At 37.7% G+C, this 21907-nt stretch overlaps 1 protein-coding gene across 1 annotated transcript in view; it reads left to right on the top strand.

Annotated features, from left to right (window-relative positions):
* Positions 1-242: 242 nt before the first annotated feature.
* Positions 243-21907, top strand: part of LOC114026087 (phosphoserine aminotransferase) — a 38743-nt gene continuing 17078 nt past the window's right edge. Inside the window, exons 1-6 of the mRNA XM_027839710.1 lie at positions 243-388; positions 5969-6029; positions 6187-6256; positions 7230-7435; positions 8398-8570; positions 10995-11164. Of these exons, the coding sequence (XP_027695511.1) occupies positions 329-388; positions 5969-6029; positions 6187-6256; positions 7230-7435; positions 8398-8570; positions 10995-11164 (740 nt within the window). The 5' untranslated portion in view covers positions 243-328. The remainder of the gene's footprint in view (positions 389-5968; positions 6030-6186; positions 6257-7229; positions 7436-8397; positions 8571-10994; positions 11165-21907) is intronic.

Genomic DNA, 21907 nt, shown 5'->3' with positions numbered 1-21907 from the left:
TAGAAAAGGGGCTGGAAACTTGAAAGAGCGAGCGAGGGCTCGCGAGCGGAGGCGATGGAAGGAGGAACGATCACGCTGCCAGCTCGTGGATCTTTAGCCAATGAGACTGCGAGCCGCCTCGGGTCCCACCAATCCGCCGAGGGCTGTGGACAACGGGGGCCAATGAAAAAGCAGGGCCGGTGGGGCCGCGAGCTGAGCGCTGGGGGCGCGGAGAGGGCACCAGCACTAGGCAGCAGGAGGTCTAGCTGCTGGCATCCTCGCGCCGCGCGCTTTCTCTCTCTCTCTTTTCCGGGACTCTCGGGCTTGCGCCAGCGCCGCGCTCAGCACCATGGACACCCCGCGCCAGGTGGTCAACTTCGGCCCGGGACCTGCCAAACTGCCCCGTTCCGTAAGTGCCCGGCGCTCACCCAGGTGGGCGGAAGGACCGGGGGAGGTGGTAGGAGCGTTAGGGGGAGGCGGCTTTGTGGCTTCCTTGGCATCTTTCTTCCTTTGCAGCCGGGAGCTCCTTCTGCAGCGGGGTTCCCTACTAAGCCCCCCGTTACTCCCCCTTTTGCAGCCGTAGAGCCTTTGCCCAAGGGAATTTGAAATGCACACGGGAACCAGGATGGCACGGTCAAGGCCACTGCCAAGGTCTGGTTGGCGCCGTAGCAACTCAAGCGATGGTGCAGAACCGCCTCACGGCCCCTTGTTTGACTCGTTGCCAGGGCTCCGTGCCCTGCCCGGGCGTGCAGTCTGCGCCTGGCAGAGCTATCTGCAGCAGCCCCCCACCCCGGAACTCCCCAGCCCAGGCTGACCTAGGACAGCCTCCAGGCATCGCATACATGTCTCTGTGGGCTTGGGGGGGGGCGGGGCTGATGAGTGATGGGGGGGGGCGAAGAAATCATAGAGGTGGAAGGAGAGCTCCTCCAATCCAGCTCTCTGGTTTCTCAGTAAGCTCCTCCCAGGGTCACCTGTTAGTAAGTGGCACAGGTGAGGTTCGCACCTGATTCTGTCCAAGGCCAGCGCTCTATCCCATCACTCACCACTCTGATCTGGGGATGGGTTGCCAGCGCACTTTTCCTCTCTCTTTTCATCCCGAGTCAGTCAATCAGTCAGTCTTTTGAGTATTTATCAAGTGCTCACCACGTGCCAGGCGCTGTGCTAAGCGCTAAGAAACTCAGTTCCTGCCTTCTGTGAGGGGAGGGGAGACCATGTGCAAACGACACTTGTTATAATTGTTGGTAGTCTCAGAGGGGAGGCCCGGGGGCGGAGGGGCGTGAAGTAGTGGAAGGGTTCAACCACTTTTTCTTTGCAATGGAATTCAAGGGATCTGGAATCTGGAAGATTTCCAGAGGGAAATCCTGTCCACCCTCTCTGCTCCCTTCTCCATAAGACACTGCCCAATGATGAGACAGACAAGTTTTCTCTTGGTCAAGAAGGAAGAAAATGCTTTGCTTTCCCTTTCCAATCTCAAATGAACTCCATGGACTGTTAAGAGAACTGCTTCTGGTTCTTCAGCTAAAGGGCCCAAAGACAAGCTGCTGCTTTTGCTAGATTATTATTTTTTCTAAATCAGATGAGATAGAGAAGAGGCCTTGGAGTTTGAAAGACTGGATTCAAGTCCCATCTCTGACAGACTGGCTGGGCAAATCACAATCTCTCAGTGCCCTGGGCAACCCTGAGAAACCAAAGCTGCCTTAACAGCATTGGTGAAGGTGCTTCTCTAATTAAATTGTCTAAATCACTGGTTCAGCCCCCCCCCCCCCCCCCAAAAAAAAGGAAGGAAGGAAGAAGGAAAGGAAGAAAGAAAAAGAAAAAAGCAGCAGTCTCTGATTGGCAATCTCTGGTGCCAAACCCAATGAGTTCCAATATTATAATCTAAGTAAAATGGAATTTAGCCCGTTGCTTAATCTATTGTTGGGACAAAAATTCTTAATTGAGCCCTTGGAGGTGCTGAGTGGCCCTTGTTGCTTCCACCTACAAATGAAGTACATTCTTATTCTCAAATACTCCAGGGGATCTCTGATTTCTTAATCATTTTGGATCTGAAACTCAACTGCCACCTATCGTATGTGAGTCTTGCCCAAGTCCATACTTTTTTTTTTAAGGCATGAAAAATAAGACACAAAAAAGTAAGGAATAATATCAATTCAAAATTAAAATTTAAGAGTTTTTAATTTTTTTGGTGAAAAATGCATTATCTGAAGAAAAAGCTAACTTTTGCAGTATCATAGTTGATATTAAGCCTGCTGAGGCATTGTAACACTCCTGTTCGGTAGTTGAATAGTGATAGTTGTTTTCATTGTTAAATCTGAGGTTGAGGCCCCGGCTATGAAGCATTCCTCTCCCATGTGCCACAAGATCTAATGCTATGACAGATAAAAACACAGCTTTGTAGTGTTATAGATACAAAAGAGACCCTCAGTTTTGAAAGAAAAGAGAATTTGAGCACAGAGAGTTTCCTCAGAGATGATGTCCATCTAGTGAATGATAAACCATCCCTGTGGCTGAGATAAGACTTTACTTTATTCCTTAGTTTTTATGTTACCTTTAGTTCCTCTGCCAGACTCCTGTACTTATTAATTTTTATGTCGAAAGTTTTTGCAACCTTTTTATTGAGTGGGGCGTGACTTAGTGCCAGGGAGTTATTTGTGTAACAGACTTAATATTTTACTTGTGTAATTACTACCAGAATTTTAACATTATAAGAAAAGGGCTTAGCTGTAGAAATACTTAGGCTCATATGAGCATAGATTTAGAGCTATGGATCACAGATTCAAGGATCTGTGATTTAAACGGTATGAGTAAACATTCCATTGACATAGATTACCATCACCCTGTAAGTTACTAGATGGTCTGAGAGTTTGCTATATCTGAAAAATTCATTACTTTTTGGTCCTAGTCTGGGCCTTGGATAATAGTTTGAGTCTGAACTGGAATACTTTCCAGCTTGGTAGGACCTACCAGAATTTCTGTTCTATCAGCATAGTCCTTGAGAGTCCAGGGGTCATCCTCATTCCTCATGATGAAGCTAGAAAAACGCTGAATTTCAGGAATTAATAACTTCCTTTTAATCTTTCACATACTTCAGGTCCTAAGTGATAGAGGGGTATGTGCCTCCTTGACCTAGGTGAGACAGAGGGATTAGTGGTCCATCTGAGAGTTTTAGGTCATTAGGGCTAGAATGGACCTTAGACATCACGATGTCCAGCTCACTCATTTTGCAGATGAGAAAACTGAGGTCCAGAGAGATAAAAGTCACAAGGATAGTTAGCAGATTTGGAATTTGAACACCGTGTTCTTCTCACCATGCTATCCTGAGTAACTGCTTTTATTTGCATGGTTGAGCTCCCACAGAAAGAAGTTGAACCTGTAAGGGGGGGGGGTCTGTGTGCTTATGTGTGTTTTTTGTAGTCTTTATGAAGAGAGGTCATAAGTCTCATGGCTTCTGGTTGCTTTAGTGCAGTTAGTTTTGTTGTTGTCCTTGGCTTTTTTTTTTCTTTTTTTGGTCTAGAGCCAGGGGTGAGGAACCTTTGGCCTCAAGGCCACATGTGGCCCTCTAGGTCCTCAAGTGCAGCCCCTTTGACAGAATCCAAGCTTCACAGAACAAATCCCCTTAATAAAAGGATTTGTTATGTAAAACTTGGACTTAGTCAAAAGGCAGCATCCAAGGACCTAGAATGCCACATGTGGCCTTGAGGCCACAGTTTCCCCAACCCTGGAGACCTATGATCTTACCTGTGTAGGGAACTCTTGGTTTGGAAACTCCTTTCCCCAATGTAGATGAAGTTAAGTGACTTTCCCAAGGTCATGAAGGATCCACACCTAAAAGGCTCGACGCTACCCATTATGCCGTCCTGTCTCCCCTTTTGCTGTATTTACATCCTAAAAATATATCAGGTTTACTTTGGTAATTATTTTTAATTTGTCTCTTGTAAGCAACATTAAAGATCCAAAATAAAGTAGATTACTGAAGCAGTTACTCTTAGATCATTCAAGATAGATTCAGAACTAGAAGGGACCTCAGTTAAGTTCCCTTAATTTACATATTAGGAACTTGCCCAAGACTACACAGGTTGTAAATGTTTGAGCTGAGATTTGAACCCAGATCTTCCGACTCCAGTGTCAGTGTTCCTTCTGGTATATCAGCATTCTAAGGATAGAGCTAGAAATTGTCTAATCCTCTCATTTTACAAATAAGTAAACTTGAGGTTTCAGTGAGGGGGCATAACTCACTCAAAGCCACTCAGCTAGCAGGCCTCAAAGCTTTGACTTGCACTCAAGTCCCTTGACCCCCATAACAGTGTTCTTTCCACCACGTCATACTTGGCTGTATCTAATCCAACCACTTCTTTTTTTACAGATGCAGAAACCACATCCCACTTGATTGGATGATGCGTTTTAGTTTTGCTCTGGGAGAATTGTGAATTACTTTTACATTTTAGAATGGAAGTCTTTAACCAGTATATCCCAGTGAATAAAGCATGGATTGTTTTTTTTTTTTTTCCTCAATTACTCCTATCCGAAATTTAACAAACATCTATAGGAGTTTTTAAAAAGTATTGACTTGGCAGTTTGTTTAAACAAAACAAAACAAAACAACAAAATCGTAGTTAATATCTAACTGAATTCATGCCTTAGGAGAACTATTGCATCAATCTCATCTTAGAATTAAAATTTTAACTTTTGGGTGAATTGCATAAGCAGAAACAGAGCTGGTCAGCAGGAAAACTATCTCCTCCTTCAGCCTGTGGCTGGGATGCCTCCATGATAGTTTAGTTAGATCAGCACTTTCTATCACCAGCCAGTGCCTTTGTTTCTTGTGTCATCAACTACGTTATGTGGCAAATGGACCCTGGTGAACTCCAAAGTAGAGGAGGCAGATACTGCATGTAAGCAATTAGTAAAGTTGTTTTTTTTTTTTTTTTGCTGTAGAGTGGAGTTTTTTGCTCCAAGTTTACCTGCCTGTCAATATTTTTGGAATGTATTTCTATTATGTGATTTCTGTTAAAAAGTACCCCCGCATCCCCCATATCATGTATAAAATCAAGTCTTATTTTTTTACGTCTTTAAATTTCTCTCAGTTTAACTGAAATTGTTCAGTGGCTTTGGGAAAGTTTTAAAAGATGATTCCCCAAAGTTCTTTCAGGTTCTAACGCCTATAAATTGAAGGGATAATCAGTTAGGATAAAGCGGGAAGGGTGAGCTTCTGGACATTAAGACCAACTTGGTCATAATCCAAGGGTATTCTGGAGCCAACTCAGATAGGCTGGAATTGATTGTTAAATTTTCAGTATGAGCACTTCTAACTCATTGCTATTGTTCAGTCATTTTTCAGTTGTGTCCAACTCTTTATGACCCCATTTGGAAGGTTTTCTTGGTCAAGATCCTAGAGTGGTTTGCCATCTCCTTCTCCAGCTCATTTTAATGATGAGGAAACTGAGACAAACAGTTACATGACATGCCCAAGGTTACACAGCTAGTAAGTGTCTGAGGCCAAATTTGAACTCAGGAAATGTGTCTTCCTGACTCCAGGCCTGGCACTCTATCCACTGCACCATCTAGCCACCCAATTACAATGCAGAAATCAACAAGTGCTATAAATAAGGGTGTGATATATTGTTTTCTTGATTGTACAGACTTAAAGTGATGGAGAAAATGTTAATAATGAAAGTTAAATTTTTAAATAAACATTTTTTGGAGAGCTAATTGTTAAACATTTGCCAGCATACCTTATCTTATGCCTTACCTTTCTATAGCCATTTATTCCTTGATTAAAAATACCCATCTCAGGCATTCCCTTTCCTCCCTACCACATATACACTATTTAGACATAACCCCTTGTGAGCTATATTCTTTTTTATCTGAACCAGATTTGTTAATATTTTGTGTGTCTGCTTCTATTTGTGGGTCCTTAGGGTCTATGTTACCTGATTTAGAGATGGGTAATACAAATGCTATTATGAAGTAATTTTCTTTTTTCCTACAGGTATTGCTAGAAGCACAGAAGGAGTTGTTAGACTACAAAGGACTTGGAATCAGTGTTCTTGGTAAGATTCCTGTATTTTGTGAGACTTTTCAGGTTTGAAACTTGCATCTACCTAGAAACAATCTAGTTTTTCCATACTTAAAGATGTATTGTAGCTGGAATCTTTCATTTGTGTGTTGTTTATCAAAGTTTCTTCTACTTTTTCCTACTTCCAACAGAAATGAGCCATAGATCATCTGATTTTGCTAAAATTGTAAAAACAACAGAGAATCTGGTGCAGGAATTGCTGTAAGTTTTATTTTTAAAACACTGAATTATGTTAATATTGTTTATTTAATACACTACACATCCTGTGTGATTTATTTTCCCTGTTCTCAGCCTTGTGGGGTTTTTGGGGGGTAGTTTTAATTTCTTATTTCTTTTTATGAAGCACGGGAGTTGGAACTGTTTGCATTGGAGAGAGCTGAGGTTGAACAGTATTTTGTTTATTTTCAGATAGGGACCTACATTTTCATAAATTAATAGAATAATTACCTAATAATACCTTTTAATACTTAATAATTAAATTTTTAAAAATCTCAAGTCATATTTGAAAAAGTAATTTGATTTAAAATTGATTTTATAGTGAAAAAAAATCATTCACAGCTTAATCACTTATAAAGTGTTAATCTGCCACTGTTTTTGGTGTTCTGAAGATTTCTGATGCCATCGAGATTTTTTTGTCCTTCATGAGATTGTTTGAAGAGAGATAATAATATGTATACATATAGTCATTGATTTTCTGGTATGTTTTTAACCTGCCAAGGTAAAAAGGAATGTTGTAATATTTTATGTAGTATAGTGAAACCCCTGTGTTTCTCTGGTGAATAGAGGATGTTAAGATGAGAGAGATTTGCTTGATGTATATGTACAAGGGACACCTGATGAGATCCAGAGTATAACCAAAATGATCATATAAGAAGGTGGATTTTACAATGTAGGTTTTATTCTATTTAGTGTGATAGAGTTATAAAGCAGGATGGGACTTTAGAAATCCTCTGTCTTAGCTCCCTCATTTAACAGAGGAGGAAACAGAGGGGAAAGGACTCCGTGTCCCACAGCTATTTAAAGTCATGGAAAATTAGTAGAGCTCATCTCTCTAAACCTGGTTCAGTGTCCTTTTTATTCCGTGCATCACACATAAACACTCTATAGTTGAGTCAGTAAGAATCCCCTAGCTCCATGTTGCTTTGTATTAAATGTTACCTCTGCTTTGATACAGAAATATTCCTAACAACTACAAGGTGATTTTTGTGCAAGGAGGTGGAACTGGGCAGTTTAGTGCCGTCCCGTTAAACTTGATTGGACTCAAAGAAGGAAGGTGTGCTGATTATGTAGTGACTGGAGCTTGGTCTGCCAAGGCAGCTGAAGAGGCCAAAAAGTTTGCTACTGTTAAAATCATTCATCCCAAACTTGAGAGTTATACAAGTAAGTGATTGGGGTTGAGTTCAGTGCAGAAAAGTGCAGAAAAACTCTACATTACAAGTTGCTTCTGGCCAGTAATTTTTTCATATTTTAGGATGACTCAGGGATTTTTAATTCCTTCTTATTATCAGTTACATTTTTATTAAATTCTGATTGGGCAGTGAGCCTTTTTAAAACTTCCTAAATATAGTTGAAGGACAGCATCTGCTTATTGAGAATTATTCTGTCCTGTGAAGGATGGGTGCAAAGTATTCTTTAGGATGGTGATTATTATTATTTAGGATGGAAATTATTCCAAAATAGCAATATAGTATAATTTGTGTATGGAATGTTTTGTAATAAAGTTCTGACTACATAAATATAAGTGATTTCCATGAAGAAAAATGGAGGAGCTAGTTGTCTTAAGAAACCAACGTGCCTGCATAGGAAGCTCATTATCCAGCTCAGATTTTAAAAATAAATGCATGGAAAATGGAAAGAAGGTGACTAGGGTGATGGCAAAAGATTGGAACAGTCTTATAGGAATGATAAGAATGGGAAAGCCTTAAATGAGTTGAAGCTTCCTATGAGTACAAGAGTCATACCAGTTTTGCCCTTTGTATGTACCTATTTATTTACATATTGTCTTCTTCATTAGAATATAAGCTCCTTGGGGGACAGGGCCTGTTTTTGCTGTTCTTTGTATCTCTTTTGTAAATTTTCCTCTTTACCATATGATAGGTGAAGTGTACTTTGGAAAGAGTATTAGCTCAGTACCTGGCCCATAGGAAGCACCTAATAAATGTTTATTGACTGACTGAGTCATGACTCCCCTCAAATGTTGTGGGAGGGAGATTGGCATAATTACACTTATTGTGCTGAGGGATTTGTGGGTTTGCTCTCCACCAAAAAGGAAAAAAAATCATGAACCAGTAAAGAAAAATGGGACCCTATCTTGAATCTTTGTTTTTTTTTTTAAATGTTAGAGATTCCTGATCCAAGCACATGGAATCTCAACCCGGATGCATCTTATGTGTATTACTGTGCAAATGAGACTGTCCATGGTGTGGAGTTTGATTTTATACCTGATGTCAAAGGAGCAGTCCTCGTCTGCGACATGTCCTCCAACTTTTTATCCAAACCAGTGGATGTTTCTAAGGTACTGTACAAAAGATTACCATTTTGGGGAAGCCCAGTGTTCTAGTTATTTTCCCTTCTTTTCTTTTTTTCCCCTTCTTTCTTTCCTTCCTTCCTTTGTTCTTTTTCTCTTCTCCCTTTCTTTCTCTCTTCCTTCCTTTCTCTTTCTTTTCTTCTCTTTTCTTCTTCCTTCCCTCCCTCTCTCCTCTCTCTATTCTCTTTCTCTTTCTCTTACTTCCTTCCATCCTTCCTTCCTTCTTTCCTTCCTTCCCAGTCTGGAAGTTCAGGGGCTACTCATTTACTCATGACCAATCCAATACTGATTGGCACACAAGCTTCAACTGTCTCTGTTTCTGACCTAGGCCAGTTTGTCCCTTTCTTAAGCATCCTGGTTCCATGGAGCCAGTGCTCTTTTTAGTTTTCTGAAGGGATGCAAAACATGCAATCTTAGGCATGTATTTCTTGGGCAGGAGGAGAGAGTGCAAGGAGAATATTAGAGCATTATCAAAAGGGATAAGACCTCTTTATGGCACTTTGACAAGAAGGTGTGAACTTGTCCCACAGGTGATTCTACCTATGTTGTTCTTTTGCACACCTACATATTGTAAAATTTTAAAAAAATTATACTGTACCTGTTTTGGCACAAATCTGCCAGAAACAATTTTATTTAACTTAATGCTATTTTATAATCTCTACATTTCTAGCCTCAAGATGTCCCAAACTAGCATAGTTCCCTCATGCCCTTAGATGTCTAACCTGAGATGATTTGAGGTGATATTTATAGGAATATTGAAGGAGTGATGATTATAATATGTTAAAATACAGTTTTGGGTTAGCCTTCCAGAATTTTGATCATTCAATTTTACTTCGTGGACCTCTTTTGAGGATTGAAAAGGTTTTTCTTTGTCACCCATTCTTAACTCTGAATGCAAAATGGGATGCTACCCTTAGATGGTGAGTAACTTCAGATGTCATAACTTCCAGGGGATGAGGAGGCAATGAATGACCTTAACTAGGTAAGAGTTAAGTTTGTTTTTCATCCATATTCCATTTCCCCATTACCTTTTGCTATCCCTACGTTTTTATGGGATAGAGTCTAGAAAGGGTTTCAGGGTGGAGAAAATATTATGTCTTAATATTTTCAGTTGCACTGAAAAGATTTTTTTGTTGCTGTTGTTTTTAAAGTCCTTTGATAGCATTCAGAGTAGGGCCACTCTTGGACATTACATTAGCCAAAGCATGGCTGAAAGCAGTGGATGTGGTAAGGAGTTGGAGTAGATGCTTAGAAGAAGGCTACTGGGTAGATGCATAGCTTGTACTTTCATGGAAAAGATGGAAAATCAGTTTTGTTTTGTTTTTTTTTTTGAGGATCATCTCACCTGGGAATGTAGTATCATTCACTGCAGGTGTAGTCTTTTACACTGTGCCTGGCTTTGACACAAAATAAGATTTCATCTTTACTTATCTCTGGTTTCCACTTGATGTGAAGCCAAGGTAATATACTACACATATGAGGGTGGCCCTAAGTGAAAGGAGGATAAAACTGGCTTGGCCTCTTCTGAACACAATTGCATGAACCCTATAGCACTTTCTTTGGTTTACCAGGAACAATAAATGTCAAGCCCATTTTATTGCTTTGAGGCAGAGGAGATAAAGAGCAAGAATATATAATATGTATGGAACATGTGAATATAATTCCCCCATGTTAAAGTTTTTATCTGATTGAATTCAACAAATGCTTATTAAGTGCCTGTTATGGATATCTGGTAAAAAAAAAATACCACTATGTTGTCTCCTCCCCAGGAATACACAATTGGATGAAGGGAAAATATACATCCAATTAAATGAAATAGCTGATAAGATATGGTAAATAAAGCAAAAGAAAAATCCAAATCTAAACAAAGTGCTGTTAAAAAAACATCAGAGGCAAAGTGGCATTTTGAAAGGAGTATTGGATAAATCAGGGGACCTGAGCTCAAATGCTGCCTTTGACACTACCTTTGTGACCTGGGGCAAGTTAATTTAGCCTCTCTGTATCTCAGTTTTCTCATCTGTGAAATATGAGGGTATTTGATGTCTCTTCAGATTCCATGGTCTGACTCTAGAATGAAAATATATAATTTATATTTATATATATTTGTAAATATATATTTATAATTAATTTGAGTTCACTTGGATGGTCATTTATTATCTGTTGAAAACAAAGCATATAGGCCTCTGAAATTTGCTATGTATTTATCTTCTGATAATTGGTTTGTTATCATATATAGAAGTAGTTTGGAAACAAATATGTATCAATGATCAAGAAGGCCTAGATTCAAATCCTGCTTCAGAATCTTCCTCACTGTATGACTTCTGCAGGGGCAGGTTCCCATCTACAAAATGAAGAGTTGGATTTGATGATCTTTGGGACTCCACCTCTTAAAACAGCCTTTTTTTTTTAAAGTTTGGTGTGATTTTTGCTGGTGCCCAGAAGAATGTTGGCTCCGCTGGGGTCACCGTGGTGATAGTGCGGGAGGACTTACTGGGATTTGCGCTGAAAGAATGCCCATCTGTGTTAGACTACAAAGTCCAAGCTGGGAACAGCTCCTTATATAACACTCCTCCATGCTTCAGGTAACTATTTTGACTTTATATTTAAGAAAGAGGACTTTGGGGACTATATTTTTAAAAACAAACATGGAAATGCCTTTTTTAAAGGAGGGAAATATTTCTGTTGGCTAATGACCTAATAGCCCCAGAGCCTTTTATTAATGACTCTTCCCTCAGTCCTTTTTCCTTTCTTGGCCCTCCTGTTGATTCTTTATTTGCTGCTGCCCAGCATTCACTATTAACCTACAAGTTGTCCAGGGCCTCACTGCTGTGACTTGCATTTAAAATAACCTTTCTGTGCCTTTTCCTTTTGAAAAACATTAATATATGTTTATGGAATAAAACAAGCATTCCTATAACATAGTAAAATATTTGCAGTGAAACTGCAAATCTACTATGCACAATATGCTCTTCCTTTCAAATAATACAACAAAATTATCATGTAAATTTCTTTTTTTTTCCCCTCATTTTTTCTGCCTCACCCCTACTCCATTTAACCATTTCATTTTTATGAAGGACTTGAGAAGTCTGAGCCTCCTACCCCTTCCTTCTCTTCCCCCCACCCTGAGCTGCTAAAAACTGGCAGCTCTGTGGAGTAAAACTGTTGGCTTCAGAATACAATTTTACTTTTTTAGCTAAATCTGCAGGGGACTCTTCATCTAAGTGTCAAACTAACTGAATGAGAGCTCACATAGCGGCACTGTTGAGTAGCAGTTTTTCAACTTTTCAACTCTGTGCTCAAGGGTTTCTCCTTACGGAAATCTTCCAGCACTCAGGATTTATTAACTGCCTGCAAGTCTCCAGAAAGCCTAGTAGGAGAGAGGAAAAGAAAGATTTAGGGTCTTACTGTGTGGATAACTGGATTTATCCTTTTATTCTGGGACATTTTCACTTATTAATAAAATGGATAAAAGCAATGTTGCCTCTCAGAGAAATGAGGGAGCAGTGAGAAGAAGGTTCCTCAGGGCAGATTTCTTCTGTCTTAAAGGATTCAGTTGTGAACATTGTATAATCAATCAGTAAACACCTACTGTGTTCAGGCTTTGCATTAGTTGCTGGTGATACAAATACAATGACTTTGTATCCCTACTTTTAATAGGCTTTCATTTTAATGAAGGCAGTAGCAATTGTATATGTAAATATATGCATAATAAATATAAAGAGAATAAATGGAAAATAGTTAAAATCAAGGTAGTTTGAAAGAGAGGTCATTCAGGAAAAGTTTTAGCCAGAGAATGGCTAAAAGCAGTGAATAGAATCTCCCTCTACACTTAAGTAGGGACATATAGCTTGGCAGGAAGTGGAAGGAGAATAGTGCCTTCTTTGGGAGGATCACCTGTATTCAATGGGATTTTTCTTTTCAAAACAAATAACCGTATAGAGTGGCAAAGGATAGGCAGATAGATAGAAAAAAGGGAAGAGCCTACAAAATCTCTTAGCAGTAGGAGTTTTGATTTTATGGAACCAGTGACTGCTTTGTTCCAAAACTTCCCAGCATGAACCCATCTTTATAAAATAAATTCCCAATTAACCCATCCTTCCTTCCCCTTCACAGTGAGTCATCTTTTATAGCAAAGAATAAAAAAGAAAAAACTTTTCTGCAACACATTGAAAAAGTTTGATATTATATGTAGTATTCCACACCAATCTCCCTGTTCTCTCCAAAGAAAGCAAGAATGTGCCTTCATATAGATAAGCCTGTCTATAGATGACAAAGCCTAGGCACCAAACATAAATATAGATATAGATATAGATATAGATACAGACACACACACACATATTTGGTGGCCAGGATTAGTCCTTATAATTTCACCGCAGTCAGTTTTGATTGCTATTTCCATTGTTACAGTCATTGTGTCTATTTGTTTTTGAGTCTGTATTGTCCCTGATTCGGCTTACTTCACTGTGCTGCAGTTCATGTAAATCTTCTCATGCTTCTTTGTGTTCATCATTTCCATCATTTCTTATGGTTAATGTAATATAAATGTAGTTAGAGAGTACATATTATATGTACATGTATCTATGTGTCCACAGTATTTCACTATGTTCATCTACCACATCTTTTTTAGCCATTCCTCAATGGATGTATATCTATTTTGTTTCTACTTCTACTTCAAAATGGCCAGTGTAGTCGCTGTTGGAGGAGTTTAATTACCGCTAGTCCAGTATCCTACCCAGTGTTCTACAACATCTCTCACACATGATTAGGTAGTCTGTTTTTAAACTCTGGTAGCAGGGAAGGCATTAGAAGGCTTCTCCTTATATTAAACTGAAATCTGTCACCCTGTAACTTTTTGCCCGTTTGTACTAGTTTTGCCTCCTTTGAGCTTTATAGAATGTTTAATTCTTCTTTGATGTAATAGCCCTTGAGATAGTTAAAGACAACTGTCATGGCCCCCTAAATTTCCTTTTATCTCAGTCCCAAATCTTTGGTCTCTATTCTTCTTATGGAATGGTTCTTATATTCTGGTTGAATTCCAGTCATTTTGGTTTCCAGTAATAGATACACTACTCCATATGTCATCTTGCTAACACAGAATATAGTAGGGTTCTTCCACTTTTCTGGACATTATTCTTCTGTTAAAGAAAACCCAAGATCATATCAGCATTTTTGGCAGCCACAACATCTTGTAGAATCAATGAGCCTACAGCCAAATAAAACTCTTAATTATTTTCAGTGTGAACTGCTCTTAAGCCGGGAATTCCCTGTTCTTTACTTGTGCATTGTACTTATTCAACTTAAGTAACATACTTTATATTTATTTGTATTAAATTTCATCTTGTTATGTTTATCCTAGTCTATCAATATTTAGGGGGCATGATTCTGTCCTAAAGTATATTGATTATCTCCCATAATTATATGATATCAGCAAATTTGATAAATCAACCTTCTGTATTTTTTTTTTTTGTCCCAGTCATGGGTAATAAAGTGTTGAACCTGACAAGGAAACTTTCTTACATGTATCATTGGCATTCAGATTATCTACATCTATATCTGTATCTATAATCTATACCTGTCTATATTGCATGCTTCTGATGGACAGGCCCATTGAAATCCCATTGATAAGGGAAATTAGGTTAGTTTGCAATGACTTGTTCTGATTGAACCCATATTGTCTCATAGCTAGCATTACTTACTTTTTAAGTGGCCACAAAACATTTCACTAATCTGTACTATCCAGAATCTACCGTTTCCTGAAAAGTAGGATGTTAGACATAGACAAGTCTTTTGATACCTTTCTTAATCTCCATAGTCTTTGAAGATTATGGGCTTAGCAGTAACACTTGCAAAATCTTTCATGATAATATCTGGGGTAGTGTTCATTTGGGCCTAGAGATATGTATTCCTTTAAAGCAACTGTTGCACGGAATTTAGACCCAGAAGGAAACTTAGAGGTTATTTAATCCAGGAACTTTTAACCTTTTTTGTACCCTTTGGCAGTTTGGTGATGAAGCCTATGGACCCCTTCTCAAACTAATGTTTTTAAATACATAAAATACTAAAAAAAGACAATTATATTGAAGTACAGTTATCAATATATTAAAAAAAACCAAAAAACAAATTCATGGCCTCCAGGTTAAGAATCCCTGATGTAGCCTAATCTCTTTATTTTACTAATAGGGAAACAGACACAGAGAGGGGAGTGGCTTGATGAAGGTCCTGTAGGAATTAAGCAGAGCTGCTACTGTGATCTAATCTATTTGATATTTCGGTTTCCCCTTAATCATGTTTGTTATACCCTTTTTAGTCTTATGATCATTTTGCTTTATAGAGAAGATAAAGAAAAATAGTAAAGTAGTTTATATCCTGTCATCTAATATTATTCTATTTTTACCAAGCAGTATATCTCTTCTTTACTCTTCTTACTAAGAAAACTTTTTTTTTTGTTATTCTAACCTCCTTTTTCTGTAGTCTCAGCTTAATATTGTGCTTTTTGAGATTCTTAAAGTCTTTGCCACCAAGTAGTGCTCATCCTTGCTTATGGGCCTCTCTCATCTTTTTGTGCATGTCCTTTAAAAGTCTGAGCCCATTGGATTATTAAGCAGCTAGGTTGGGTTTTTTTTTTTTGGTTATTTTCTCATTAGGTTCATTGGTGATTGTATTGTCAGAATTTCATTTCTGAGAGTCTATCGTCCATCACTTTTAAGCCCTCATTTCCTTAAGACATGCTTTTTATTTTTTTAAATTCTTAGCTTGGTAGCCATCAACAAAAACAAAATTTCACCTAAAATAAAACATGACCATCTGTAAAAACTACTGTTCACTAATTTCAAAAAATGTATATCAACTTTAATGAAACAGTAATAATAAAAATGTCATTTCCTCCCCCCCCTTTTTAAATTTTTTCTTCTCTGTATTGTTATCAGATTTTGTTGCTTTTGTTATTTTATGTTGCTCTGGCCCAGGCTAATTTTTCTAATTCTGTTTTTAAAATTTTATTCTGAACAAGCCCCACCATCCCTTCCAAAATCTGAGTACTTCCATATACATCTACTTTTATTCCCTATCACTTTATCTAAAAGTCTTTTTCTTCATATGTATTTCCTCATTCATAATTGTCATTTTTAGGGTACAGCAACTTTCCATTCTATTCATAGGGTCATAGACAACTTACTCAGCCATTCCCCAAAGTGTAATTTTCTAGGTTTGGTTTTTTTTTTTGCAATTAAAAAAAATGTTTTGTGATATTTTTATTAATGGATCTCAAATTCCTTCCCCCTCATTTTAAATAACATTCTAGTTACAGGATCCCTAAATGAAAGGATATAATTGGTTTTGGAACACTTATTACCTGTTGTTACATGACTTTCCCCAAAGATAGTACCATTTTTTTCATTTCATAAACTTTTTGAACTCCAGAGTCTGATATTATGTCTATGTCTGATATTATAAACTACTTGGAGAGCACAGATAAGGTAGTCACTTTTTCCCGGGGTTCCTGGAAGATCCTTTCACATCACTGACCAGTTCCTCCTGGTTAGTTACAATTAAATGCATAGGGGCAGTTCTTTAATATCCATTTCCTCCACCTTCAAAGAGAGTTAAATTCTTTGGTGTATTTTCCAAGAGCAAATTCCTGTAGGAAATCACTTCTGATTAGATTAATTTTTATTTTATTTTTATATTATATATATATTTATTTTTATTAATTTTTTACTTTTGATGGAACAGAGTAAGGACCTTTCTCTACAAATGCAGATGGATGACTGATCAGAAGTTTAGGTGGTTTCTGAGAGTTGCCTGGATTCACTGAGCCACTCTCTGCCAAAGGAAGGACTTGGGCTTAGGTCTTCTTAACTAGGGGGCTAATTCTCTATTCACTAAGCCAGACTGACTTCCTAAATTCAATTTTAAAAAGTGATTTTTTTTTTCTTGGTTGAGTTTACAATCCAGTCAGCATTTCTGGAAGATTTCTCCAGTGTTTCCATGATATAAAACAATTGGGATAAGTACAATATAACCTTTAAACATTTGGGGTTTGGAATGTTTTAGGTTTTTTCTTTTATCTACATAACTAATACCATGTAAACTCCTTTGAGTTTTGTTTCTATCCTTATTGAAAATGTTTCTAAAATATGTGAGTATACTTTCTTGTCTTAGAGAATATAATATAGTGAACATAATTGGATATTTGCCAATTGGGACTATCAAATTCAATGAGCATTTTGAATTGGGGGCTGTTTTTATCATTAATGATAACCTCATGTTAGGGTTTGGATTGAATGTATACCAGTTTCTTAGGATGTTCTGTGAAAGTTGTTTTTTGTTTATTTGTTTGTTTTTCCCTTCTGAAAGTGGAATATAGGAAAATTATATTCTGGTTAACTGAATTTTCTGCTATAATGCACCTGAAATGTCTAGAAGGGTATCTGAAATATTTTAATTATTGACATTTAGAAAATTAAAAGTTATTCACATTTAGAAAGTTAAAAGTTAAATCATTCACATTTAGAAAACAAATAGATGAATAGCCAAGGCTTAATGGGGAAATGAGAAAGGGATACATAACTAAGTATTATTCCCTAATCATTTTGAGATAAGAGTTGTTATTATAAACCTGGAAAAATTAGAGGACATTCTATATCATCATATGCAGCAATGTAGCCCTTGAAAATCCACTATTTTGAAAAGATATTAAAGCCTTTGGTTAGTTTACTTTTTTGGTAATCAAAACAGAATGTTAGGAGGCTTTGAAAATATATATTAATGTTACAGTGGATAAATGGCCTTCAAATAGTTGATCAGTAGCCATGGAGAATGAATGGGCTTTCATGACACATGTCTGGGCTCTGGATTAGAATAAAGGGCCTTAATTCTCATATTATTTAACCCATTAGTGCTGAGTTCTAGGCAGAGACTCAGCTCTGTCTTAAATCCACATACCCAAAGAAAACTTAGGTTTCCTAAGAAATCAGGTGAAGGGTATAAGGTTGTTTTACTTGGGATACTGGTGAGTAGGGTTGAAGTTTTTCAAAATTTGCACTCCAAATTCATAACGTAATTACTCTGCAAAGAATTATCTCAGATGAGGATTGGATCCAGATAGAATTTACCTGCTGAGACAAATCCAGAGATTATATGAACATGATCATACAACACTTTTCACATTAAGATAGATCTAAACAATTGGAGAAATATTAATTGTTCATGGGTAGGCCGAGCCAATATAATAAAAATAACAATTCTACCTAAGTTAATTTACTTATTCAGTGCCATACCAACCCAACTACCAAAGAATTATCATATAGAGCAAGAAAAAAATAGTAACAAAATTAATCTGGAAGAACAAAAGGTCAAGAATACCAAGGGAATCAATGAAAAAAAAAATGTGAAGGAAGGTGTCCTAGCTGTACCAGAACTCAAACTATATTTTAAAGGGGGTAATCATCAAAACAATCTGGTATTGGGTAAGAAATTGAGTGGTGGATGAGTGGAATGGATTAGGTACAGAGTACACAGTAGTAAGTGACACAGTAGAACTATTACCTCTCCCTTCTCCCAGTACGTTCCTCTTTCTTAACCCTTACCTGTTTTTTTGTTTGTTGTTTGTTTGTTTTGTTTTGTTTTTATTTTTATTTTTTAGGGATCATCCTATCATTTTCAGCTCATGCCTGTGCTCTGTCTGTATATACATTCCTTCTAAATGCCCTAATAATGAGAATGTTCTTAGGAGTTACAAATGTCATCTTCCCAGTAGGAATGCAAACAGTTTAACCTAATTGAATTCTTTATGATTTCTTTTTCCTGTTTTCCTTTTTATGCTTCTCTTGAGTCTTGTATTTGAAAGTTAGATTTTCTATTCTGCTCTGGTCTTTTCATCAAGATTGCTTGAAAGTCCTCTACTTCATTGAATATCCATTTTTTCCCTTGAAGGATTATACTCAGTTTTGCTGGATGGGTGATTCTTGGTTGTAATCCAAGCCCCTTTGCCCTCTGGAATATAATATCCCAAGCCCTCTGATCCTTTAATGTAGAAGCTTCTAAATCTTGTGTTATCCTGACTATGGCTGTGTGATATTTGAATGTTTCTTTCTGACTGCTTACAATATTTTCTCCTTGAGCTCTGAAATTTGGCAGTGATATTCCTGGGAGTTTTCATTTTGAGATCTCTTTCAGAAGGTGATCAGTGGATTCTTTCAATTTCGATTTTACCCACTTGCCCTTGATAATTTCTTGATAATTTACCCATTTGCCTTTGATGATTCTTAAACTTTTTTTTTTTTTCATGGCTTTCAAGTAGTTTAATAATTCTTAAATTAGCTTTCCTGAATTTATTTTCCAGATCAATTGTTTTTTCCAATGAAATATTTCCAATTTTCTTCTATTTTTTCATTCTTTTGATTTGTTTTATCACTTCTTGATGTCTCATAGAGTCATTAGCTTCCACTTGCCCAATTCTGATTTTTAAAGAATTATTTTCTTCATTAAGCTTTTGTGCTTCCTTTTCCATTTGGCTAGTTCTGCTTTTTAAGGAGTTTTTCTCTTCAGTGAATTTTTGTATATCTTTTTCCATTTGGCTTATTCTGCTTTTTAGGGAGCTCTCTTTATTGAATTTTTGTGCCTCTTTTATCATTTGGCCTATTATGTTTTTTAATGTTATTTTCTTCAATTTTTTTTATGTCTCCTTTATTAAGCTGTTGGCTTTTTTCCATGATTTTCTTGCATCACTCTCATTTCTCTTACCATTTTTTCCTCTCCTTCTCTTATTTGAGTTTTAAAATCCTTTTTGAGTTCTTCCAGGAATTCTTTTTGGGCCTGAGACCAATTCACATTCTTTTTTGAGGCTTTGGATGTAGCAATTTTGACTTTGTTGTCTTCTTCTGAGTTTGTGTTTTGATCTTCCCCATTCTCCATAGTGACCTTCTGTAGTTAGGAGCTATTTTTTTGTTGGTTAGCTCATTTTCCAGCCTATTTTTTTACTTTTAGCTTTATATTAAAGTTGGTCTCTGCTCCCAGGGTGGAGGGGATACTGTCCTAAGCTTCAAGATTTTTATGAAGTTGTTTTCGGAGCTAGTTCTGGGGATCTATAAGCTTTCAGTTCTTCCAAGGTGATATGATATAAGGAGAGGTGTGTTTACTACTCTTCTGGCCTGTGCTTTGATCTTTGAGTGACCACAAACACTCTTTTCTGCCCTGGCACTGTGACCAGAGTCTTGGCCCCACTATGGTCACAAGCTCTGGTGTGCTAGTGCTCCTCTTCACCCTGGGCCTGTCACCCAGGGTGACACATCTAGATTGGATTGTGGATAATGCAACAGAGTCCTGCATCCAGTGCCAGTAAAGAGATTCCTCTAATTTCCTTCTGACTCCCTTACTGTCTGTGGGCTAAAAGTTCTAGAAGTAGCTGCTTTGGCAGCTGATTCATTTACCACCACCACCCCCCCCAACCCCCAAGGCTTGTTGCTGGTTTGCTGTGGCCTGTGCTGGACTGCACTCCACTGTCACCCCACCCCTGTGTGACAGACCTTTCCTGCTGACCTTCTAAATTGTCTTGGGCTAGAAAATTGTTTCACCCCATTCTTCTGTGGTTTCTGACACTCCAGAATTGGTTTTGAGGCATTATTTAAAGTTTTTTGGAGGGGAATTTGAGAAAGCTCAGGCAAGTCCCTTCCTTTTCTCTACCATCTTGGTTCTACCCCCCACCCCACACACCTCCAGCAAGGTAACTTGTCTGTCATCTTAACCAAAATGGGAAGGAGGCCATTTCAGGGAAAGAATATTAAATCAAATTCTATTCAGAGATATCTTGTGATATTTCCTAGAGATTTCTGTGTAATAGCATCGTTTATGTCAGGGCACAAATCCTAAGGTGGAACAGGGGAAAGGAAGTGTTAGTTTCAAAAGAATGTGCTGAACACAGTCATTCTCAGCTGTTGCTGGGAGGGCTGTGAAACCAAATCACAAAGTTCTAAATTCATTTGGTTGGATGAGCTTCTGAGTTAATGTAATCAGTCATCAAAGCACTCATAAAGAAATTCCCAGAGCTCGTAGGATTATTTGTGAAGAGCATACAAGGTAGTGGAATGACACTAAATATTGTATATATGTACAATGTCTTTTTATTATTATTATTATTTGTGTACAATGTATGAAAAAGTGATACTTTTAGTTAGCATTGTGATTTTAAAATAATGTAAAAAGCAAATTCTTCTTTGAGTAGTATGAGGATGAAGAAGTCAAAGAAAAGGCCCCGGGCATTTCCAGGCCTACATGCTAACCTTGTTAAAGATGAAATTGAAGCATTTTAGGACAATTGATTTGCAAATGGGGTTTTAAGGTTGATAACATAATATGTGTAAAAAGAAAATAATGAACCTTGAAGTTAATAATAATTATCTCTTAAGCTTTTTATAACACTTACCTCATTAGATTTTCACAATAGTCCTGTGACATAAGTAAGGCCAACATTATTACTCCTGGTTTTACTGATTAGGAAACCTAGGCATTAAATGATTTGTGTAAGGTTCAGTAGTTGTCAAGTTGTGAAGCTGGCACTTGAACCCAGGCCTTCTATTCTATATCCCAGGTTCTTTCCACTTAATTAAGCTAAGAGGGCCTCTAAGTTGCTGAAATGCTATTAGGGAGATTTGGGGTCAGATTGTAAGACAGTTTAGACATTTTTAGACTATATGTTATAAGGCTTTTGTCTTTCCTTGACCCCAAATCATGACAATGTATATGGCCCTAAGATGTTTATATAGCTCTGAAACTTTTAAAAGGTCTTTTATAAGACTCCCAGGAACTAGAAGAGAGCATCAGGAATAGGGTTGCAGAGACTAGAGGATCTTGTCTTTATTACCTTGTAATTTTCTGGTTCTCAGAGGACACTCTGTCCTCTTGTGCCAGTTACAGAAGGACTGTGATGATGAGCTAGGTCTAGGCTAGCTCTGTCTTGAATCCATATCCCCAAAGAATGCTCAGGTCCCCTGAGAAAGCAGGTAGGGGTGTAAGGTGGTTTTAAATATGGAAGCACCTGAAACTCAGATTGCCTCTTATTTTGTTCTTAACCATCTTGTTCTGCCAAGGGGCCTAGTCTGACCCTTTGCTTGGAATACACTCTTCTCTCACTCTCACCTTTGACTCTTAGAATCTGTAGTTTCTTTCAAGGTTTAGCCAAAGGCCACTCTTTTACATGAAGGCTTTCCTGATTTCTTACCCTTTCCCCTTCTCCATTCCCAATTGCTAGTGCCTTTTCCACAAATACTTTTCTGTGTATACATACATGTATATAGATGTAGATGTGTACATACATACCCATGTGTGTT

The sequence above is a fragment of the Vombatus ursinus genome, unplaced genomic scaffold, assembly GCF_900497805.2.
Source record: "Vombatus ursinus unplaced genomic scaffold, bare-nosed wombat genome assembly UNPS02014832.1, whole genome shotgun sequence".
Classification (NCBI taxonomy): Eukaryota; Metazoa; Chordata; class Mammalia; order Diprotodontia; family Vombatidae; genus Vombatus; species Vombatus ursinus.
Note: the sequence above shows the minus strand (reverse complement) of the source record. Positions and strands in the feature narration are given on the sequence as shown.